This window comes from Tiliqua scincoides, chromosome 5 (genome assembly GCF_035046505.1).
Source record: "Tiliqua scincoides isolate rTilSci1 chromosome 5, rTilSci1.hap2, whole genome shotgun sequence".
Classification (NCBI taxonomy): domain Eukaryota; kingdom Metazoa; phylum Chordata; class Lepidosauria; order Squamata; family Scincidae; genus Tiliqua; species Tiliqua scincoides.
In genome coordinates, this window is record NC_089825.1 from 77,794,588 (window position 1) to 77,819,653 (window position 25,066).

Here is a 25,066-nt window from a genome sequence, read left to right on the forward strand (position 1 = left end):
GTCACTATTTCTCAGCCTCACCTACTTCATAGAGCTGATGTGAGGACAAAAGGAGGGGAGCAAGTTTGTACACCACCCTGAGCTCCTTGGAAGAAGGGTAGTATAAAAATGTGAAAAATAAATAAATAGAATAAGAAACATTAAAACAAATTTTTAAAAAAAGATAACAGGATTAACAATACAGAAAAAAATATAAAAGCAGCAACAGTATAAAAACAATGGTATTAAAGCAGCAACAGAAGATTAAAAGGGTCCCTAAGAGGGTTCTCCTCCCTCCTCAAAGGCCAAGCAAAATAAATAACCTCTGGAAACCATATAAAGATGGGGCTGTTCTCAAATATTCTGGTAACTGGTAACACGGTGCCAAAACAGAAAAGGTCCTGCACCTTGCTGTCCTCCCCTTGGCTTTAGATGGTGGTTGTATCTTAAGCAAGGCCCTATCTGATGATTGTAGGGGGCATACAGAATTATATAGGACAGGGGTGCCCAAACCCTGGCCCTGGGACCACTTGCGGCCCTCAAGGCCTCTCAACGTGGCCCTCAGGGAGCCCCCAGTCTCCAATGAGCCTCTGGCCCTCCTGAGATTTGTTGGAGCCCACTCTGACCTGACGCAACTGATCTCAGCGTGAGGGCGACTGACCTCTCATGTGAGCTGTGGGATGAGGGCTACCTCTGCTTACTGTTTCATGTCTGTGATGCAGCAGGGGCAGCAAAGGAAAGGCCAGCCTTGCTTTGTGCAAGGCCTTTTATAGGCCATGAGCTATCGCAAGACCTTCATTCATTCATATAAGTTCATCTTTAATATATTCATTTATGTAATCTTATGTAAATTTACTCAAATTTTAAATGTAAATTAATTCTTTTTTTCCCCGGTCCCTAACACAGTGTCAGAGAGCTAATGTGACCCTCCTACAAAAAACGTTGGACACCCCTGCCTTAGATAAAGAGGGCACAATGACCAAAGCTCTACTTGGGAAGCTGAAAAGATAAGTTGGTTTTTGCAGCTGTGCTCCACCACAAGCCCCCCTTCAGCTACATCCCCTGGCAAGGTAGTGGATGCTACTGGGCAAGGATCCCCGGGCAAGGTAGTCGTACTCCTCCTCAGTGGGGGCACATGAGGGGTCTTCTGCCATGACCTCCTGCCCCCACTAGGCGCCCCCCCCCCAGTGTCTGCCCAGGAGCAACTTCCTCACTGTCTCTCTGTTCTCTTGCAGGCTATGTTGCTGCCCGTGCCTCAAAATAAGGAGGCACAATGCCCGAATAGCATAGAATGGCAGCAGCTACTTGCCAAGCTGAGAGAGAGCCAGCAGCAGAAACTTTTTCATCTGAGTCAACCCTCAACAAATGCTTGGAGTCCAGAGGTAAAGAGTCTTCCTGCCCTCCCCAGCAGCCAGTCTGGGCTTTGCCCCCCCCCCCCCCGAGAGCAAGCAGGTTTCCCATACATCATCTCTGGAAAACTGAAACTGGGGGGGGGGGAGTGGCTTCTGAGGTCCATGCAATGGCATATGTCTCATCTTTCCTTCTCTCCTTCCAGATGACCAAGGACCTGCAGAACCAGAAGACTGGTAGATAAGGTCTGCTCAGATTTCTCCCTCCTGTGGCAGAGATGCCCACTGGGATCTGGCTCCCCAATTCCTTCAAGTGTCGGACACATTGTCTTCTTCAAAACTGTGGCTGGTGACGGCACAGAGCCACCGGGGCTGGCAAGGTTGCCAGTCCGGCTCTTAGAAGAGACAACACAGCTGTTTCTGTCAGCATGTTGGCTTTCTCATCGCTGAGTCTCAAGGGGGTCCTTTCTCTCACTTTCTTCTTTTGTCTTCCCCATTTCTCTTAAGAATTCTCAGCAAGCTTGGAAGGAAAGTGGTGCAGGCAGGTGATTGAGGTGACTGCCACAGGCTAGCTCATTCACCCAATGAAAATGAGTGACTTTGGACATGATGGTCTGTAGGAAGCAAAGCTGGTGGGCAAGATGCCTACCTGGGGTTGACCCTGAATTTGGGGATTCTTCCAGGGGTCCTGGCACTCTGCTGGCTGAGAGTGTGGGGAGGCTGTTGCATGACACTGACATGTGCTTTTAAGTCTACAGCCAGAAGCAGTCAGAGACATGCAACCCCTGGAAATCTGGACCATCTGGGTCAAGAAGGAAGATGGACCCTCCTCCTCCTCTACTAAAGGTAACACTCTTTTCCAAGGAAAGAGGGAGGGCCACATTGCTGAAGAGGCTTAAGCCACTCACTCATAGCCTCAGCTGCTGACAGAGGTGCCTGCAAGGTTGGCCACTTGTTTCTGAGACAGACCTCCCAAGTGAGCATGTCATTCAATGCAAATCCTGCCATTGGGAGAGTTGACGTGAGAATAGGATCCCTCTGGACCAGGTCCTTGCAGTCAATTTGGAAGCTTGGAAGCAGCCATTGCTGCCAACAAGGGCCCCCCCCCACAAAGCCAGCCCCAGCCCCTTGAGACCTTCCCCAGGTTTGACTAAGGGCAGTGACTCCCCCCACTGCCCTACCCTTTTCTGAAGGTAAGTAAAATGGGAAGATGATGTCTCTCTTCTACCTTCCTTCCATCCAGATACCTTGTATGTGAAGACCTGGAGGAGGAGGAAGAAGAGGAGCAAAGAAGTCAAGACTGTCCTCAGAAGCCATCCTCACGGAACCCTAGTTGGAGCCGTGGCCACTATGGAACCTGCCAAGCAGCAAGTGACACAGGCTGTGGGAATGACCTTTCCTTGGGAGGAATGGGGAGGGCCTGATTGAGGCAGGATCCAGCCTTGTCCTCCATCTGTCCCTGGAAACACGCCAGCCTTCCACAAGTCCCAGTCAGAGCAGATGGATGAATATGAAGAAGAACCAGCAGGCAAGAAACACAATGGTGGGCAGGCCCAAAAAGCCATCAAAAGTGGAGGGAAGAGAGGCGAGAGAGGAAGAAATCCTGATCTCCAAACAAAAGAAAGAAGGTGGACAGACCTGAATGGACACTGAAGGAGAAACATGTGGCTAAAAAGGGAAAATCTAGACAGGAGGAAAAAGAGACAGGCAGCAGTTGTTCGGAGGAGAGGCAGAGGTTGAAGGAAAGAAGAAATGGGGCACTTCCTGGTCCTGGCTGGACTCTTCGGCTCTGGATTTCCATCCTGGTTCCTGTCTGGAGTCCCAGTCCTGGCTCGACCCCTCGTGTTCTGGCTTTGTTCCTGGCTCCTGCCACTCACACAGTGGCTGCCTACAGCCCAGCTCTCACACTACATCGGTCTCTCTTAGTGGGATCATGCAAATGTGAGGCTAAGGCATTTCACAGGACACAATCAAGGGGCTGAAAGATGGGTTAAAGGCAGGGCCGGATTATGACCTTTAGAGGCCCTACATGCTGAAAAAATTATGGTGCTCCCCATATATATGTAATTCAAAATAAAAACAATTCTACACCATAAAATAAAATTTTATCTTTCAAAATGAAACAAGACTTACAGTAAGATTTATTTACAGTAAACACAGCACCAGTATTAAATTACATTTTAAAAATTGACATTAAGGGCCCAGTCCTATTTTAACATACACAAATCAAACATGCAAAATAATGTTTATTATTTATTATTGCCTACTTATAACTTTACTTATCCTTCAAAAAGTTTTCTTCTACTTTTTAAAATGGCAAAATCTTTGATTATATCCTCAAAACTAAACTGACGTAACTTAGCAGAGATATGGCATCCAGCCTGTCTTTTCACATAGTTGTGATTTTTAATATACTTCAACTGAGAAAGCAGTGGAGTTTTCTGGGCTCTCCATGTATATGTGGGGGGGGGGGGGCTGCTTGGATTTGAAAGCAGTCCAAAGGAAGGGAGAGAACTTGGCATGAAGCTCTCTTCCATTTGGGCAGCACCCCCACATCCAACATCAGGGTCTGTTTACATTTCAAACACATGGAAGTGGTGGGTTATCATGCCTTGGGGGAGGGGGAGCCACTGTGGTCACATGAAATAGTGCCCTAGGCCAGATCTGACCCATTGCTTTCTTCCTTCAAGGCATTGGGATAGCAGACATGTCCCTTTTAAGGAGGAAGGTAAAAGGTTTCTCAACACTGAGACCTTGCCTAAAAAATCACACATACCAAGGTTTGAACACCCTGCACATCAGTAGCCAGGGTGCCAAACAGGTGTCCCCCAGCCTCACCATCTAGATCCGATCTGTCAGGAAGAAGTGGAACCACTGCAGAACAGCGCTCCCAAGCCCCAACACAGCCAGTCAGACCAGAAGGACAATCTAGATGGTGTTGAAAGCTGCTGAGAAGTCCAGCAGGACCAACAAGGATGCTCTCCCCCTGCCGAATCCTTGGTGCAGGTCATCAATCAAGGTGACCAAAGCTGTCCCTGTCTCAAAGCCCAGCCTGAAACCAGATTGGAAGGGGTCCAGATAATCCTTTTGTGGAATCTGCCTCAAGTCCAATCCTCCCCCTAGGCTAAAGGAGGAATTCACTGTCTGGAAATAGAAAATCCACTTCCGAATACATGGAGATTAGAAGCACAAGACCATGATACAGAGGCAACAGTCTGCATCTGCCTTTATAATGAGGACACTGTTTGCCCAATCCAAAAATTAGATTTGGAAAGGTGGTTCAGGGTCAAAAAGGCAGAAGCAGCCAGCAAGGCAAGAAGCCCTTACATATTTCAACATGCTGGAGGTGCCTTCCCTTGCTGCATTTTTTTTAAAGAACAGAAGAGGACACTCAAGGTCAGAAGAGAGGTTAGCCTAACATATTTGGAATAAGTTCAGTTGCCGGGCACTGAAAACTTTGGCATTCACCTGGGAGAAAAATTAGCACCAAGGAGTGTGTTTCAGTGTGGGTGTGTGACCAAAGGCTTATTCACATGGTTCTCCCAGCAAGCGGTGCCACAGGTTTCAGCCAACACACAGCAAGGCAGTTGTGTGTATGAATGAATTCAAGGTTTTGATAAAGTGCAACAAAAAGAGAACTTTCTGTCAGGAACTACTGAATTGCAGTCTCTTTCCTTCTATGAAATAAATTTTCATCTGAAGAAGATATTTCTAAAGTTTGAAGTACTGGCATGTTTGGTTATTCAATAATACATTCCTCTTTGCATCTATTATTGACCTTAACTCTGCCTTGACGTATGAAGATTGTGTGCTACCCATGTGCTGTGCTACACTTCCACACATGCAGCCTTTTCAGCATTTGCAGTGATAATACCAAAGCCAAATCATGCTAGTTGTGAACAGAAACATACACACAACCACCGCTCCACCTTGGGCTGACAAAGGTAAAATTTGGCACAGGCTGAATGAGATCCACAGCTGCCAGGCTCTGAAAGGGTACTGTAGGTCAGCTCAGAGTGTATGTACATTTACAGGTGGGAAGGAGAGGGGAGTAGGGTTGGAATATCTACTGGAGATAGATGACGGTAGGCTGGAAGCAGATGATTATTTTTTCAGTTGGAAAAAAGATTGCTGCTCATGTTGCATACAATCATTGCTGTTTTGCCTCTGCGCAAAGAGGTTTTGCAGAGTTTTGTATGTTTCACATACAAATCTGCAGAGTATGTTTGGCCAGAGATGATATGAACAAAATAAACCTGCAAGAAGTCACATTCTCAGCAATCTTAAAAATGATCGTTTTCAGTCTCTCTCAAACATGAGAGAGAGAGAGAGAGAGAGAGATTATTTGTTCAGCGTTGGCACGGGGAAAGAAACTTTCTATATCTGTTTAGTTTAAGCAGCTCCATGTAGCTTCAGGAAGCAAAAGGCAAGTCTTGCTGACACTGAGGTATATTTCTGCTGTCAGTAAACAAGTCCGGGAGGAGGAGGGGCTATGTCACAGCTGAGGAATGGAGTAACAAACTGCTGGCTCACAACTTCATGCTGAAGACTCCAAGGCATCTGGGGGTTTATCTGCCTTACATACGTGGACATTTATTCCACCCTATGCTGATGGCTTGGAATAATTTACAAACAACTTACTCCTCCACCCCTTGCAGCCTCAATTTATTTTAAACTTTGTTGCTTCCACTAATTGAATCTGTATATTTTCTTCTACATGGCTAATTGTATTTGCAGAGGATGCAATTTGCACTGGGGTCACAGTACAGTGGGGGTGGAGGATTAGACCTCCCCCCCTTCCACACTCCTGTCCCAATCCAAAGTTCCCCCATTGACTGCTTAGAGCAGTGGTTCCCAGCATTTTTTCACTGGTATATCCCTTGGCAGCCCATTTCCATAAGTTGTACCCCTCACATTAGCCCTGCAAGGCATTTAATACAGACCTGCCTTTATCCGCCATCATTCAATTCTTTTTCAAGTGCCCCTAAAGATACTGGCAAGTACCCCTGGGGTTACACGTACCCCAAGTTGGGAACCACTGGCTTAGAAAAATGTTTTTAATCAGGAGACACATTCACATATATATTATGTTTAGTTTGGTCCTTAAAATCAGACTTTGAACAGAAAATGTAGTGCAGTTTCAGAATGTCTTCAAGAAGCAAACACTATCTACAGGACGTGTACTAAAAGAGGGAATCTATCTTTTTAACCATGTTAAACAGATGTTCTATGCCTATGACAAAAACTACATGCTAGATGTAGTTATCTAGCATATCTGTGATATTTTTTCTTTTATAACACAATGCAAACCAAGATGGTTTTGAGCTCTGAGGATTAGGGGAAGGTCTACTTATCCTTCTCCCAGCCAGCCAAAGCTGTCACTCAAAGCACCCCTCCCCCACATTTTCCCAGTCACAGAGCAAAAATGCAGTTGAGAGAAAGCAAATTGACTGGACGTTGGCGGGAAGGGAAAGGACTAAGCATTCATTTCCTTTGCTGGTTCTCCATTCTCTATGTCTGCTCGCAAGGAAAAAAATGAGCCTTCATCAAGCAAGTTCCAACTGCTCATCCCCACAATCCTGCCTCAGTGGCCTTCAGTGGGAGCTGCTGTATGGAAGGCAGAAGCTAAAGAGTGACACAAGATAGGGGGAAACTAAGGATAGAAATTTTGCAGAAATCAACGTGGCAGCACCACTATTTCTGTTTCCAACTATATTTCAACATGATGTTATTGTGAGGGTCTTTCTAAGCTGAATTTAAAACCCCATTGGGCTACAAACAGGATTTAAATTTTAAATAAATGATAAATCTCAGCCTATTTTTTGTTTACAAGATTGGGAAAGCATCACAGAACTGCCTGTGTTGGCCCCCATGCTTCCAAGCATACTAAACCATGCTCAGATGGAATGACTTTTGGCAGCTGGGAGGAAATTAGTCATATGTTTTTATTTTAATACTTCTTATGGTTTCAGACACCTTATATGTGTTTCAACTGTACCACTACAGCTACATTCTCCTGCTGTACAAGTCTCCCTCTGCACTTGGTATAGCCTGGTATTTGACAGGTAATTCAAGCTCTCTTTATCTAAGAGTTAAAACATGGCATAGGCTCTGTTGCATCCTGCAGGCATCCTGAGGCAAAGAGGTAAGTAAAATAAAATTTTGCTTATCTTACTCTGCCATGCCACGGTCCCCTATGGGTCTACTTGGATCTGTGTCAGCTTTTTGGCTGGCACAAGTCTGAGTAGGATCAAGTGGCTGTTGAGGCCAGGGAGGAGCACTGTTCCCTCTTAGGCATGCATGGGCAAGCAGCCCATAGGCAAGCAACCACACACCTCCAAGCCAAGCTCCATGCAGTGCAGAGCTTGGCAACTCAGAAATTCAGCAAGGACATCATCGCAAAATGTCCAGAGGTGACACTGCAACACAGTTGCAATGCTGTGTAGCTAGAGAAGGGGTCCACACTCCAGCACAGACCTCTTTGCACTTGGTACAGGGAACACTGGGTGGGAGCAGAGGATATCTGCGTAGCCGTTGCCACCAATATTCATCCTGTGCCTGCCCCTGCCACGCCTCCTGAGAGCCCCGATTCCCACCCTGTTCCACCCACCTTCCACCACCAACTTACCTTCAATGGCAGATGTAGCTGGGTCAGTGGTGACCTTCATTCTAAAATGGAGACCATTTTGTGACAGCAAACTGTGTTCCACTGTCCTAATGGGCAGCAGAGTCCTATGCTGGATTGGGCCAAAACATTACATTTGTAATGTGTGTTTTGATCATTAGAAAGCAGATGAAATGTTATAGCCACCTGCTGCATTGGGAACTGAAAAGCTGATTTGAACTTTGGTCTGAGGAAAAAAAAGAAGCCTGCTAAGACTTATAAAAATAAAACAGTTCTGCTAGCAGAATTTTGGGAGAAAACAGTTTTTTAGGATGGATGTTTCCCTGAAATAATGATTGTGAAATTGCTTACATTTGTAAACAGGTTACAGAAAGGTCATAATATATCACTCCAGCATGTACTCCCTCTCTCTCAGATCTGAAAGGAAACTGAACCTATAAAAGGCTGCTCTTAACTTTGAAGAAGGGAGCTTTGAAGAAGAGAGAGCAGAGAACAGTATCTATAGGCCAGGAGCTTTTGGAACTGGGTGAAGTAGTAAATAAACATTAACAACAAGGTACCAACCAGCCGTTGTTGCTCTTCCTGATGCTTTTTCAACTCCTCCATCATCTGCTGAAACTCTGCTTCTTTTTCCTGATCCTCCAGCATGGTTGCTTGATTCTGCTCTTCATAGGCCATTGCCACCACCGCCAGGATCAAGTTGATGAGGTAGAAGGAGCCCAAGAATATAATCACAACAAAAAAGATCATGTACGTTTTTCCAGCAGCTCTCAGGGTCTGTGGGGAGAAGAACCACCTCCTGTCATCCTTTTGACCAGGAAATGTTGACCTCCAAAATGTGGTTACTCAGCTATCAGAGAAGCATTCATAAGCATGCTCAGGAGCCCTCTAGTGCGCTGTCACCCCACACACTCCTTAGCCCTGAAAATATCATTTGAGGGCTGAGGGTTAAACCAGAAGAAATGTTGAAGATTTGTAATTGGCCTCTTGCCTCTTTTAATCTTTTGTTAAAAGCAGCTGGGGTGTGCATAACGTTAGGAACAGGATCATGGCAAGGAAGGTTATCATTTCCTCCCACACTGTTTTCCAGATGAAAATCACCCAGAGCGCACGCATACAAAATCACCTCAGCTGCTGCTGTGAGCGCCAGGCATCAGGTACTCCCATCGCTCTCTGACTTGGAAGCTGGGAAGCGACTGGAGCCCCAGATGCCACTGTGAAGATCACCCCAGCTGCTGCTGGGACTGCCCGGCTGTTGCAGTCACTTCTTGACCCAAAAAGTGACTGGAGTGCATGAGCATTCATCGGGGCAGCTGGCACCCACTTTCAAATGGTGCCCAGGGCTTGTGCCCTGGCTTGCCATTCCCTGGATACTCCACTGCTGCAGGTTTCCATGAAACATGGGGTTGGGAACTCCTGCCGCACTGGAACCATAAGAAGTGTGGCTTACCAGTTGGAAAAGGTTCTCCCAGTAGTCCTGTGTCATCAGGCGGAAGAGTGCAAGGAAAGCCCAGCTGAAGGTATCATAGCTCGTATAGCCATAGTTTGGGTTCCGGCCAGCTTTCATGCAGGTAAAGCCTTCAGGGCATTGCCTATCACAGAAGGTGAAGAAGAAAAAGAGCATGTCAGCATGATATCATGTGAACTGAGGGGCATAATTCAGTCCCTAAATTGAAGTCTAGGCACTGGTGTCCAATTCCACACTTACCCCCTGCCTGCCCCATTGTGTACACCACATGAGATCTTCATTATTGGGTTGCCAGTGTTAGTTTTTCGGTGTCTTTAGAACTGCAGCATACCCAGCAATTCAACACATGTAGCTTTTCCTAGCATGAAATTCTGGTACTTAATTACTTCAGATTATATTTGTCCTAATCAATCCATTTGCTCAAATGGTGTCTAGGAGAAAGGCTTCACCCAGCTTCTTCTCAACCCACTGTCTCTTATATTTGTACTGTACAGTTTTAAAGCAAATGCAAAAATAAAATGGAAGGGCTGCTATAGGACATATTTCCTCTAGCGGGTGTAGATTGCAGGGAGAGTGGAGCTCCGGAAATTCTCCTATAATAGAAGCTGTGATGCCATCAGCAGGGGCATTAAGATGCTGCCTTTGAAATTCTTTATAAAGGATCTTAGCCAAAACGAAGCATCATGCTCAGGAGAAGGCAAAATGAAAAATTTGCCTAGGGACATATGTCTAGGCCAACATCTTTCCCAAGGACTGCATTAAGGGTTACATTAAGGCTGCAGTTCTATGCAAATTTACCTGGAATTCAGTTCTGAGTAAACATGCACAAACTAGCACTCCAAATAGCCCAATCCTATGTGGACATTGCACCAACAGCACACAGACACCAGCAAAACATCAGTCATATCCTATGCCCATCCTGGCAATGTCATACCAATGGTGCACTGATGCCGGTGCAACAAGAGCCAAATGCCAAGCCTGACCTGGCCAAACAACACTGGCACAGCTTGTCCCAGTAAGGCCCCCCTGCATCCTGCGAAACAATAATATAGTCCATTATCCATGGAGCACATTGCTGACATCATTGCTGTGATGTTGGAAGCATCATCCACGTGACATCCATGTGTCACTGGTGTGATCCAAGGAGCCAATTGTTGCATCCACTCAGCCCCAGAGACATCTAAGGTATATCAGTATGGCATTTTTCCAACACTGTGCCAGCGCCCACCGCACAGACATTGGCAGGTGTGAGTCTACACTGGTGGGGCTGTTGTTGCGCTGGTGTACATGGAGATACACTGGAGCAGTGGTTCTCACAATTTTAGCATTGGGACCTGCTTTTTAGAATAAGAATCTATCAGATCCCATCGGAAGTGATGTCATGACTAGAAGTGACACCATCAAGAAGGAAAATTTTTAACAATCCTAGGCTGCAATCCTACCCACACTTAGCCAGGAGTAAGTCCCAATGACTGTCATTGTTAAAATAATATACATAGTAGCTTGTTAAAAGTACAGGTCTGTAACATTTCCCCAAATACAGTCACATACCATGGTAGCATCACGTTTAATATATTAAAAATAAAATATTGAAATGAATGTGGACCCACCTGAAATTGGCTTGTGACCCACCTAGTGGGTCGAACCTACAGTTCGAGAAACACTGCACTGAAGTATCTTAAGGATAGGACTGAGTCTTAATATACCTTTTATACTTACTACTACTACTACAACAAATACTTATATAGCACTTTCAAAAAAAAAAAGTGCACAAAGTGGGTTACAGAGTATAAACAGATAAATAAATGGTTCCCCTATCCTGAAAGGACTCACAATCTAAAAAGAAGCAGAAAAACCCCCAGCAAATGGCCACTAGAATAGACATTGAGCTGGAGTGAATAGGGCAGTGATTTTCAACCTTTTTCATCTCACAGCACACTGACAAGGCACTAAAATTGTCAAGGCACACCATCGGTTTTTGGACAATTGACAAGGCACGCCACACTGACAGCAGGGGCTCACATCCCCCAGTGGCCCTACTAACAAATGATCCTCCCCCAAATTCCCGTGGCACAGACCATCTGCGGCACATGAGTGTGCCACGGCACAGTGGTTGAAAATGGCTGGAATAGGGGATTGTTGCTAAAGATATACACCATAAGATCTTGGATACAATATTTATCTGTGGTAGTTTTACAGTCCATTTTTCATTTTTTATTTTTTTTTACATTTGTTTTAAACTACTGCAAGCCACTCAAAGAGTTGTGGGTAACATGAGTTTGATCTTTAACTGAAGTAAAAGTTTCAATATTTATATTGGAATACATTGCAGGAGGAAATATTCAAATAAAGATATTTAAAGTTGATTCAAATTTTAATGGTGCCTGAACTTCAACATTTACAACTATACCAATGCTCCCTAACCACAACCACAACCCCATTCCCAGCCCTAGGGGAGGCCCACCATCAGGACCGACCTCACTCACCCAGCGTCGGAGCTGTTCCCACAGAGCAGAGCATCAAGTGCACCATCCAAGAAATAGAAATTGGCTACACAAGCAAGGAAAAGCAGGTGTAAGAATTTGCAAGTTTAGACTGCAGAACAAATGAATAATGACTTTGAAAGAACTAATAAAAGCAGGCAACTAGCTGTGATGCGAGAGACCCATGATCAGGGTTTCAACGATGGGATTAAAGTTAAAAGCAGTCATAGGGTGGATGGGATGGGATTGTGCCACAGTGCTGGGACAGTGAGGTTTAACATTCCCTCCTCATGCCATTTTTCATATGTAATTACCACCCCCCAGCTGCTATTTCCCCATAGGGGAAGCATACAGATACTGTACTATTTACCCACTACCAAAGGCCTGCAATCCCAGTACAACTGGGTGGTAAGGGCGTGGGGATGACTGCTTTCAGTTTAAAAAACAAACTGGCAATCTCCTGCATCTTGTCTAGTTGTGCTTTAAGGCAGCTGTCTTCAATATTTTTCATGCCATAACCCCAATATATAAAAAAAGTATGAGACTGGGAACTCCACTGTTGATTCCTCCCTCCAAGACCCTGTTTGCCCACCAGTCCAGTGGTTTTCAACCTTCTTCATTCTCATAAATTGCCACAACTCCACAACTGAGGCTTCATGACCCCATTTGGGTCCTGACCTCAAGGTTGAAGAACACTGCTCTAAGGGCTAATCTTGATGTTACTATAAACTCATCTACAACAAATGAATTTAAAAGCAGGAAGTAGAGTGGAAATTGTTTTTCAAAGTCCCAAACAGCTGGAGAGTGTGTGTGTTCAGCGTGAAATGCTTTATCCCTCTATTGTTTATGCACCAAAAATCCCATCCACCTCCCCATCCCAAAAGTAGCACTTTACCCTCACAGTGGTGATTCATGGAAGTTACCACTATGAGGGGAAATCACCACTCGAGAGGGGAAAAGTATTTTAAAAAACCTCATAGTACCCATTCTCCTGCAATATTTGTGTAGTTATTTTAAAGGGCTGACAGCAACTGTTACCCTGCACATGCCCAATCTTGTCTGATCTTGGAAGCTAAGCAGGGTCAGGCCTGGTTAGTACTTGGATGGGAGACCACCTGGGAATACCGGGTGCTGTAGGCTTATACCATAGTCTTTCGAGACTGAAGGTTGCCAACCAACCATTTAAAGGGCCACTGCCAGTCCACTTTCTCCTTTAAACTATCTGCTAAGGGTAGGCTGAAAGTAAAATCTAGTTTGGCTCTAAGACAGCCACTTAAAAAATAACAACCAGTCAGTACAATGGCTATAGTGTTGGGCTTTAGTCAGTGAGACCAGCATTCAGGTACTCCCTTAACCATTAAGCTTCCTCAGAAACCATGGGTAAATTACCATCTCTGAAGCCCAAACTAAATGCATTTAGTTAAATGCATAGTATACTGTTACAGGTTCATGTTAGGGAGTATTTGCCTCTTTTACCTCTGCCCTCTTTCTCTGCTGAAAATCGCCTCTCCAAAATAGACATGCGGTTCTGGCTATCATTGTGTGTGGATACACATGCTCATCTTTTCAGTTCCAATGTAGGTTTTGGTAAAAACATGTTTTGCAGGTCTTTGAAATATAGTGACAGAAATGCCTGTAACCTTCTGGCAACAAATATTCTACCATGCCATCTTCAAGACAGAACAAATTATCTTCTGCACTTACCACCCTCACTTCTAAAGAAGAGTTATTGCAGTAACAGTATATGGCATGCAGTACTCCATGGCAGCCATTTTGGGGGCACTGCCACAAGAGACAGCAGTGCTCTGCACCCATTACCAGTTCCCACTGCCCCTGCTGGACCAGGTAAGGCAGCAAGGAGGTAGGGAGGGGGGAGGAAAAGTGGTGGGGAGGTTGCAGGAAGAGTGGATACAAGGACAATGATGTGCACCAAATCCTATCCCCTCTTTTAGCAGCCTCCCCTCCCCCTCCTCAGAGACCCATTGAAGAGCTGGAAAGCTTATGGAGGGGTAAGGGGGAATAATTCCTCTTTCCCCTCCAAAGCCTCCCGATCCACCCAGCCTCACCCTGTTGGATACAGCGTGTTCATTTTTGGTGTGGCTGTATTTTTTTTTGGGGGGGGGGGCTAGGATTGGGATCTAAATTTACATATGCATATAAATCTCTTGTTTGAATGGCATCTGTGTGAATGAAACATCCAAGATCAATCACCATCAATAGCACTTTCGTACCACCTGATGTGAAATACAATACTTTTTTTTTTTTTTTTTACTGGAGATGGTTCAAATGTTCAACTAAGAGTAATCAAGTAACAAGATGTACAGTATATGCACATATGAACTACCTGTAAGCATAAGGGGACCCAAACTGCAATGGTACAGTACATACTTTGTATACAGAAGATATCTAGTTAAAAGAAAGTGAGGTAGAAAGGCTGGGAAATATTCCTCTTTGTCTGAGAGAAGACCTGATTTAGTTAAAAGCAGTTTCAGTTGCAAGTATAAAGGAGAGAAAAAGTAAGCAAGATAAGGCTATAGGCTTGAAAGGAAGTAACAAGACCACTGCAGAGGTATGTTTCTGTACATGGGTAAACATATGATTGAACAGTGATAGTACTGTATTATCATTTTCATCTGAGGGCCATTCAGAATCTGGTTCAGGTCAGACCGGGCCATAGTATCAGTAGCTCCTTTGAAAAACAGTCTTACCTTCATCATTTATGTACTCCTCCCAATCAAAGGTCACATTGTTCGAAGTGGTGTTGTAAAAGTTCTCATTGCCATACAAAGTGGTGTTGTAGAAGGTCTCATTGCCATACAAAGTGTTGTTGCCAAAGGGTTCACTATCTAGCCCAAAGACATCCTCCTGAAATGGGGGAGGTGGCCACCGAACACACTTGTGCCGCAGATTCCCCATGAAGAGTTGTAGGCCAATGAGGGCAAAGACAGCCAAACAGAACACAGTGAGGATCATGACATCAGAGAGCTTTTTCACCGACTGTATCAATGCGCCCACAATTGTCTTCAGTCCTAGATGGGGGTAGGGGGAAGCACAGGTTTTGTTAGAGGCCTTCTAGCACTTTGAATTTTTATAACATAAGAACATAAGAACATAAGAACAGCCCCACTGGATCAGGCCATAGGCCCATCTAGTCCAGCTTCCTGTATCTCACAGCGGCCCACCAAATGCCCCAGGGAGCACACCAGATAACAATTATGAATGCTGTTCATATGAATGACAAATCCTAGCCGACAACACATTTTTAATGGGTTATATTTTGAACTGATGCAAGAGAGAAATGCTCAAGCACTGACCAACATATGCATGTAGGAGCAGGCAGCTAAGATGCTTATTTAAGTACCCTTATATTAAGTAAAAATTGATTTTTTAAAACCAACTGAAAAAATTTCAAACCTGGGGTTTCAATTTTGAAATTGTTCCACATGTTTTGTATATATTTTGAATTTTTAACTTTACGGCATGTTACTGATATCTATCTTCCTTCTAGTAACACCAGAGATGCAAATTGGTTTACATTTTCTACTATTGTGTTATGTTAATAATAGCAACAGATAATGTTTCGCCACAGTGAAAGTCAAGAGCTTTGAGGCCTCTCAGGACAAAGGCCTGTACGAGGTGTTATCCTAAAGACTGCATGTCTTTAGAAACCTGACCAATTTGTGAGAATTAAGCAAACCAGAAAGAAAACATGACCCTCAGCAACACCATCATCCCCATCACCTACCTGGAATGACCGTGATGGTTTTCAGAGCTCGGAGAACACGGAATGTCCGTAGAGCAGAGACATTGCCCAAGTCTACAAACTCTGTGACATAACTAGAAAAGAGAAGGCAAGAGAGATGTTAAGAAACAGGTGTTATTTAGAGAATGGAAATGGGGACTGACAAGAGGTAAGAAGATACTGGGGAATACATGGTTGCCATCAATCCATGTCTCTACTGCAAGTCTCTCCATTAACATTAATTAAAGAAACATGTGAAAACATGTCATTGCACCCCTGCCACCTGCAAATAACCAACTGGAGAAGGGATGACATCATGGTTGCAACAGACGTTTCTTTTACTAGTCATTACCAGAAAAAACCTAGATATGTGGATTGACAGCATCCACATGTTCCTGTAACATTTAATTAGACTCTCAATTAATATTATGAATTAAAATGAAACCCCTCTGCTGCAATACAGTTTTCCTCACACAGACTCTGCTCAGACAGGCTGATTGTAGATCCTACCCTGACCAATAGTTAAGATACCTTTTAAAGTACATTCTGGCTTTAGGCAAAAAAGCAGGATTGGCTTTTGATCAGGCAGCTATCATTCATCACAAATACCAGACTCTGCTTTGAATTTCAGGTATATAACATTACTCTTTAGCTATAGCTAATTAGTTATGAAACTAATTGAGGGTACATGTGGCCAGATATAGCTTTGGACAGTGGTTCAGAACAGTGGTTTCAGAGCTTGCTTGTTGGATGTAACTTACGCCATAACAATGACACTGAAATCCAGCCAATTCCATGGATCTCGGAGGAATGTAAAGTTGTCCATGCAGAATCCTCGGGCAAGTATCTTGATCAAAGACTCAAAGGTGTAAATGCCAGTAAAGGTGTATCTGTAAAAAAATGGAAGATAGTGAAAAAGCCAAAATGCCAAAATGCAAAAGATTTATTGATGATAAAAATTTCATACATTAAAGGTTCAATATGTTACAGTCTGTTTTTCTAAAAATGTCTTGGTTGCTTCTATGCCAGTATTTTACTCCAGAATGCCCACCCATTGTTGACTCACTCAACTTGACTACACTGTGCTGCTGTCAAGTTGCTGTACTCCTGTGATTCCCAAGATGCCCTCCCATGTTTTTTTCAGACCTGATTTGTGGTAATTCTTTTTATAATACAATGCAGTTGCAGTACAAGCCTATCAAACGTGGGCAGACAAAGCACTATAATGCTGTTCAGGAGTACTGTACTGTGTTTTAATTAAACACTTCCAGTGTGCACACATAGCCCATTTTATTGCTTGTTATTGAGCAGGGCAGAAGGATTAGTGATGAGTAACCTGATAAATGTTGCATGAATAACTCCTCTTAGGCTATAATCCTAAACAGATACAAGGGAGTAGGTCCCATTGAACACAGTCAGACTTTTTTTAAACAGAGGAATAGTACTATTTCACACTTAAAAATAATACAAGGAAATAGAGTAGTGGTTTCCAAACTGGTGGGTCGCAACCCACCAGGGGAACCAAAAGTGATCAGAGATACAAGCTGTTTGGATTAGCAGGGAAGTCCACAGATGGGGCAGCGAGATGTCCACACCCCTTGAATGGCCAGCACTACCCCACAGACATGTTACAAAGCCCCTTGATTGTGGCAGTGCTGCCTCCACAAATACTTACAGGGTTCCCAACTGCTGAGCTTTTCACACACAAATTGTGAGTTTAATTGCAAAAAGAAAAGGATTTCAATTACTGAATTCACTGAAGATATGTAAACATGTTTTCTTTTACATGCATGCTATGGCTGCATGCTATAATGTTGGGGGGGGTAGGATTGGATTTTTAGACTATGTTATATCTGCATATCACGTATCTATATAGGAGGCAAGCCTGATTAGAAAGCATTCCCTGCATTCATTTTAAATGTACCTATCCCTGTTTAGCATCAAGCTCTGAAGAAAAAAAAATTCTAGAAGTTTGGCACAGAAGCTAGCTATACAGAGTGCTGATCAATGGTGTAGCTAATGATTGTGTAGCCCGGTGCCAAGTTCAAAGCGTTGCCCCGGAAGTGATGTCACAACCAGAAGTGACATCATGCCTGGGCTTTTAAAAAAGTGAAATTGGAGGAACCCCACAGCAGCTCACCACCCACTTGCTCTACTGTCTCCCCTCAGTCAGTGGCATAGCTAAGGCATATATCTGCTGCCTGGGGTCAAAGAAGATTTTGTAGCCCCCCTGCATGACAAAATCAAATTTAAATAAGTAAATAAATAAAAAGTTATTGGTTCCATGCTGTATCATAATAACATCTCATTGGCACTCAGAACAATCAGTCTCATAGGTCAGTTTGGAGTTAAGCAAATCTATTTTTTGTTCCACAAGGCAGTTGTGTTTTCATTTTCTGGTTAAATGGCCATAACTTTTGATAGAATACATATATTCCAGTACAGTTTGTTGCATTGCATCCTGCATTAAATTACCTTTCCAATGATATATAACATGATGGTATTATTCATACATACCAAGATTTTCACAATTTTGGTCACTAGTGTCAAGGTCAGGTTGTTGCCCCCCTAAAGCTTGATGCCCGGTGCAACTGCTACCCCCTGCACCCCCTTAGCTATGCCACTGGTGCTGATTTTCTCAGAGGAATGCTCTTGCCCCACAAGCAGTTTTGAACTACATTTTTTTAAAAAATCAATGCAGTGACTGAATGGATAAATGCATAAATGTTTGTACTCATTAAAAAAAAATAAACAACAAGAACAATAAGACTGATGACTGAACCAGAATTCATTCGTGGTTATGCATGCACATTTATTCTTTCAGTGTGAAGCCAAGCTCAGCCCATTACTGAGGAATGTGCTATGAGCTATCTTAGATTTTATATTTACATCAGCCTTCACCTTGAGGAGCACTGGTAAAGCGTCCTTCCTTCCTTGTTGAATAGCCACTGCCTTCCTACAAACATCTGGCACTGAAAGGAAATGGTTCCTGAAAGGCTTTAAGTTTTGCCAACAAAAAAAAAACCCCTGCTCTCCTCTCTTTTTCTCACGCTAGCTGGGTTATGACACTGTTTCACAGGGAACTGGTCTCCATACCAATAGCTAGTGGATTTGACATTGGACACTGTGATTATAGTTACTTGCAAGCTTTTGAACCACAAATAATTCCTCACCTGGTCCTGACCTTTCTGATTCCTTTCCTTCTCCCACCCCAAACTGTAAGAACTAGAGAGAGGATTAGCAGAGGAAAGAAAAGAGGAAGGAAAAGCTCACTTACTCCACATTTTTGGACCACGGTGGTGGGTTACTCATGGCCATGAAGACACAGTTGGTTAAGATGGTGATCATGATAAACATACTGAATAATTTGAAACAAGGTCAAGGAAACTCATCAGGCTTCTGTAGAAATTCCCAATACAAACCATTTGTTAAACCCAGGAGAACACTGGTGCCAATTGGGAAACTTGACTAGGAACCAAAGAACTGCAACAAAACTAGGAACCCAATCCTACCCAACTTTCTAGTGCCAATGCAGCCGCAGTGCAGCCCCAAAGTAAGGGAATTTGTGTTCCTTTACCTTGGGGGGGGAGGGCCTCCATGACTGCCACTCTACCGCACAATGCGGCGCATGCCCTATTGGCACAGTTGCATCAAGTGCAGGGAAGTTGGATAGGCCCCAATTCAGCTAGACCCGAGGCAACTTTGGGTTTGTGCTTGTTGAAAAGACCTGCTCTGCCTTGCCCTGGCTGCATAGCAAACAGTTTTAAACTTTTCAAATGCAGTTCGTTCTAGGACAGGCTCGATAGACTACAGGCAGAGGGCTGGATCCAGTGCCCTGCCTAAGTCGAGCATCTGTCAATTCCATCATTATGGGTTCTTTTCAACTGTTACAGCCTGAGGATATGGATAGAGTTCTCTGGAGTTTGAGAGAGTCATCATGCCCATTTGACCCTTGCCCAGCGTGGCTAATACGATCAGGGCTGGTCTGGCCAATTGGGTGGTACACATTGTAAATTCATCTTTGCATGAGGGAACGATGGCTTCCATCCTGAAGATCGCAATTGTGCACCCCCTCCTGAAAAAAAACACCCATCTCTTGATTCCATCAATTGAAACAACTACCGACCAGTATATAATCTTACTTTCTTGAGTAAGGTGACTTAGCAGGCGTTGGCATCTCAGCTCCGGGGGTCCTAGATGAGACAGATTATCTGGACCCTTCCACTCCAGCTTCAGGCCGGGCTTTGGGATAGAGACAGCCTTGAATGATCTTCGGACTAGACAGGGGAGTGTGTCTCTCTTGGTTCTGCTGGACCTCTCAGCAGCTTTCGACACCATCGATCATGGTATATTTCTGGGCAAGCTGGCTGAGCTGGGGATTGGGGGCACTGCTTTGCAGTGGTTCGTTCCTTCTTGGCTGACAGGTCCCAGATGGTGATGCTGGGGAACTCCTGTTCAGCACCCTGGCCTTTACAGTGTGGGTTGCCACAGGGTTCTACAGGTTGAGCCTCATTATTTGCGTGTGTTCCGTTCCAAGCACTCTCATGTGGATGGCAAAAAATGCACTATAGCAAATCAATTTAAAAAACGAAGGGCGCAATCCTAAATGTGCCTTATGCCAGCCCAAATCCCTGGGGCCAGCATAGAAGGGTTGCAAATGTGCCGTAAAGCACGTTTGTGCCTCTGCGGCTTGGAGCCGCGTCGGCACATTTAGATGCGCTGATGTGCAGAGGCTGGCAGAAGCCTCTGCGGCGGCTCCCGCACCAATTCAAGCTGCAAAGGTAGGTGTGGGGGATGTGGGGAGGGAACATTTCTGGGCGGGGGAGGGTGGGCGATGGGCAGCCCCAGGGGCGGTCCCGTGGGAAGCCGGGAGTGGGGCTGGGACCCGGCAGTTATGCCAGATCCCAATTCCCGTCCATGGAGAGAACGGAGCGGCTTCCAGCCACTCCGCTCTCCTCTGACTTGCACCACCTCCAGAGGTGGCGTAGGTCTGAGGAGACCCATAGGGGCACGCAGCCCTTACCCAGGGGTAAGGGGAAGAGCTTCCCCTTGCCTGTGGCTGAGTCGCTGCACCCAGCGAACCTGCGCTGGATGCAGTACAAGCCTCCTGGCTTGCCTGCTCCAGCACAGGTTTGGATTGCGCCCAAAGTTTCTTTGCTCCAGTGATTTAAAAACAGCCTTTGTGATGTAAGATAAGAGTCATTAAGAAGACAATCCATCAATCAGTCATCCTCCAAGTGGGAGGCGCTTCACTCAGTCCCTCCCTTCACCAATGCAAAGTGATCACTTTTCTTTCACGTGCTCAGGGGGGAGGGAGGGGTCGCCTGGAGAGAGAAGGATTGATGAATTGTCAGCCAGCTGCCCCCCCCCTCTCTCATTAAGGAGGCTATTGTTAAAGGACTGTTCAGTTTTTTAAACTGATTTTAAAGGGATGCATTTTCCCCTTCTCCAGGGATCAGCACATTCCTTCTCATTTGCAGTGGCCATTTGTGTTGAGTCAAATCCGTGTATAAAAAATCTGTGTATAACAAGGCTGGACCTGTATTATGTCCCCCATACTTTTTAACATCTACATGAAACCACTGGGGGAGATCATCCAGGGATTTGGAGTTCAGTGTCACCAATATGCTGATGACACCCAACTCTATCTCTCTTGACCATCTTGTTCCAGGGAGGCTGTGGGAGTCCTGGAGCAATGTCTGGAGGCGGTTGGGGTCTGGGTGGGGGCCAATAGGTTGAGATTGAATCCAGATAAGACAGTCTTTCTGGTCAGGAAATCCTCGATGCAGGTACTGAGTCATCTGCCTGTTCTGAATGGGCTGCACTCCTCCTGAAGGAGCAGGTTCGAGGTTTGGGGGTGGTCCTGGACTCCCTGGAGAGCCAGGTTGCAGTGGTGGCCAGGGGTGTGTTTGCCCAGCTTTTACTGATGCACCAGCTGCGGCCATACTTGAGTCAATCAAACCTGACCACAGTGGTCCATGCCCTAGTGACTTCTAGACTGGATTACTGTAACACACTCTACGTGGGGCTGCCCTTGAAGACAGTTCAGAAGCTACAGTCAGTGCAGAATGCGGCTACCAAGATGGTTACTGGAGCTAAGTGGTTTGATTCCCTTGGGTCACTGCTTCAGTAACTGCACTGGCTGCCCATTCACTTCTGGCCCCAATTCAAGATGCTGGCATTGACGTTTAAAGCTCTTCACAGTTTGGGGCCAGGTTATCTGAGGGTCTGCCTTCTCCCATATTTTCCGGCCCGCTCCCATAGGTCATCTGAGGCGACTTTCCTGCAAGTGCAAACTTTCTCCCAAGTTAAGGGATGGTGGAATGGGGGCAAGCCTTCTAAATAGTGACACCACAATTATGGAACTCCCTACCAGTGGACTTAAGATCTACGCCCTCCCTTATGGCGTTTTGGTGAGGGCTCAAAACCTTTTTGTTTCATATAATATTTGAGTGATGGGTTGTCTGCCTCCTGTGAAGGTTTGTGAAGCACTAGACAGAAGGTCTGGTCTAGAGGGTAGATCCTTTATTAGGCTTGAAAACAACATCTGAAGGTTGTCAGTTCAAGAACACTAGAAGCTTCTGTGTGCGATGAGAATTTGAAGCTGATGAGCTGCACTGAGCTGTTAGCTCTTAATTCTCATTTTTAGCCTCTATTTTCATTTTATTTTTAGTTGCTTAACTTTTATTGGAGTTTTTAGTTTATTTTAGCATTAGAGATTTTTTGAGCCTTGAGTTGTAGTTTGGACCATGGCATTCATCCTGAAAAAAAACTGTTATAGTCTAGTATAGAGCCGTGAAAGCCTTAGCATGTTTTTTTAAAAAAAAATTTTGTTCTTTTTAGTATTAATTTTTGTATATATCCTGAATGAAGGGGCAGACATTTCAGTAAAAGGGGAAGAGCCTATCCTACCTTCTAAAAATTAGCAAGTCTTTTCATCAGCACATCATTCAGCTAGAGAATATGGAGACAGCACCTGTTTCCATCAAAGCTGCTCCCTCCATCCCTCAAGCATTTCAAGGAACAGTGGTGGTCTCTGAGTCACACAAAAAGTGACAACTATGCAAAACATGAAGCTGGGCTACTGACTCAACAGTTCCCCCTATCTTAATTTCCAGAAACAGCAGCAGCTGCATCCCCCAACAGCCTCTCCAGGTGAACACCACTTCCAATTCAAGCATCAGGAAGGATATGAATGTATAAGCACTTTGATGGCAACATTTCGGACAGGGTTGAAAGGGTCCAACATATACAGGGCAGGAGTGGCACTGAACCGGAATATTGACTTCCCTTTGTTAATGACGATGTAAGTCTGAGAAACAAAAGAAATAAGGTATTGATAAAATAAGCTATATAAATATAAAGATATACATTTTTATCCCACTTTTTCATTCCAATAGATTGAAAAGTTGAAATTAGGTAAGCATGTAGTCCAACACATTTTAGTACTCCAAAAATGATACTTTTGTTTTTCTATATAAAGGCCATTGCACTTACCTCATAGTACAAGTCAGTAGTTTCTGTAAGCCTAACAAGGCACAGGTGGGACAGTTGCATGCCTGCCATAGGCTGACCTGGGGCAAATTCCCCTAGTGCCAGCCTCTAGGGCCCCACGGAAGACTCTCTGAGGCTCGCGACGGGGGGCGGAAACTGTGCTTCCGGTTTGCCAGAAGCACAGTTTATAGCGCCGGAGAACTTCACAGAGGTTTCCCCGGCATGGGAGGAGGTCGCAAGAGGCTCCGTGAGCCTCTGGTAAGTAGGGGAGGCGAATTTCTGCCTGAGGGGGGCGGCGACAGCCCGCAGGGGAGTGCCGTCATGGAGCTTTGCCCTGGGTGCGGGGCTGCGGAGGTCCACGGCTGAGGTGGGAGAGTGGGGCAAAAATATTTTTAAACAAACTAACAAACAGCTTAGTTGTAGAAGCTCTGCTCTGCCTTAACAAACAGGTTATCTCCAGCATTAGGAGAAGAGTAATTTCAAATTTTTAAGTATAAAAGTGAGACAAACACTGCATGCTTGGAACTTTTATTTCAACAAGTTTTGGACTTGCATTCTGGACAAGTTTTGGACATCAATCACTAATCAGTTAGTGATTAGAAGGATAGATTAGAAGGATGAGGGGCCCAGCAAAGTCTGGCACCAACCCTGAATTTGAGCATTTAGTTTGATACCATGTGACCCTAGCTGCTCATGCAAACCAGGTCAGTCTTGAAGGACTGGTGATTTATGCTCAGAGTGGCCCAGTCATGAGGCTAACCGAATGCTGTGCTTCATTTGGTAGGCTGCGGGAGATGGCAAACTAGCAAGGGATGACCTGTACCCCACACTTGCAACCTATCCACCTTCCCGCCACCTACCCTAGTCTGCTGGCTTACCTCCTCCTCTTCTAGCTCTGATGCCACTTCTGTGGCCTCTGTGACCATCAGAGAATGGGGGGAGTGAAGAGGTTTTGCTCCCAGGATTCTGCATGCCAAGCTACTTTACAAAAAGTGGCAGCAGCTTGAAACAGGAAAAAGAAGAGGGAGAGGTGTGGTCTGTGGGTTGTGGAGTGGCTGGTGGTGCACATGCACTAAGGCATGAGTGTGGCTGGTGGAATTTGGGGTGGGTGGTTTGTGAAATTTGGGGATGAGCTCAGGTGGTGGATTGGCTTGGTCACCCCTGCCACCCCATACTGTGAATAGGTTCTTCCTGTTCATCTTCCTAACCAACTCTTACTTTCTGATTTCTGTAGAAGGGGTCCAAGTCTTCCAGGGGCACGGCAGTGAGCTCAGGAGGAAGATCCCCATAGATGAATGGAAGACTTTTTCCTTGCTCTAAGTCACTGCGGGGCTTGGGCTGATGGTCTTCATCAAGAACCTCTTCATGTTCCTTCAATTTCCTGGCCTCCTCCTCAGCAATCCGTTTCTCTAGCGCCTCCAGGGACTCTCGGGTGAATCGGCGTAGGCAGTCTGGACCAGGGAGATATGGCGGGGCTGCCATCTTCTCATTCTGCTCCTGGACAGCTTCTGCCTGGCCTCACAGAACAACAGTGAAGCTGCAAAGATAAGGAGCAAATTGATTCATTTTGTACCAGACTGACCATGCTTCCCTACAGACTTAGGACCAAATCCTATCCAATTTTCCAGTGCTGGTGCAGCTATGCCATACACGGCATCCTGTAGTAGGGGAGCTTTCATAGAGGCCTCCTTCAGCTAAGGGAATGCTTGTGCCCTTTCCTCGGGGCTGAATTGTGACTGCACTGGCATTGGAAAGTTGGATAGGATTGGGTCCTTAGTTATGTGATTATGGGCACAATCCTAATTCCTTACGTCAGTGTTTTGCAGCACTGATGTAAGGGCAATGCAGCTTTGAGGTAAGGGAACAAACATTCCCTTACTTTGAGGAGGCCTCCGTGAGTGACACCCAACTGCAGGATGCAGCACA

The 25,066-nt window shown here is 45.1% G+C and overlaps 1 protein-coding gene and 1 pseudogene across 2 annotated transcripts in view; one reads left to right on the forward strand and one right to left on the reverse strand.

The window, feature by feature from the left end:
* Window positions 1–24,637, reverse strand: part of SCN4A (sodium voltage-gated channel alpha subunit 4) — a 74,582-nt gene extending 49,945 nt beyond the window's left edge. The window contains exons 1-9 of one of the 2 annotated variants that reach the window (XM_066627117.1): window positions 24,359–24,637; window positions 22,840–22,958; window positions 18,924–19,013; window positions 16,408–16,536; window positions 15,650–15,741; window positions 14,613–14,933; window positions 11,908–11,971; window positions 9,404–9,545; window positions 8,518–8,730 (exon numbers count right to left, since the gene is read on the reverse strand). In XM_066627117.1, the coding sequence (XP_066483214.1) occupies window positions 8,518–8,730; window positions 9,404–9,545; window positions 11,908–11,971; window positions 14,613–14,933; window positions 15,650–15,741; window positions 16,408–16,536; window positions 18,924–19,013; window positions 22,840–22,958; window positions 24,359–24,622 (1,434 nt within the window). In that variant the 5' untranslated portion in view covers window positions 24,623–24,637. The remainder of the gene's footprint in view (window positions 1–8,517; window positions 8,731–9,403; window positions 9,546–11,907; window positions 11,972–14,612; window positions 14,934–15,649; window positions 15,742–16,407; window positions 16,537–18,923; window positions 19,014–22,839; window positions 22,959–24,358) is intronic. The other variant, XM_066627114.1, reaches the window with a different exon arrangement.
* On the forward strand, window positions 12,925–13,044 carry LOC136654668 (5S ribosomal RNA; annotated as a pseudogene).
* Window positions 24,638–25,066: the final 429 nt, after the last annotated feature.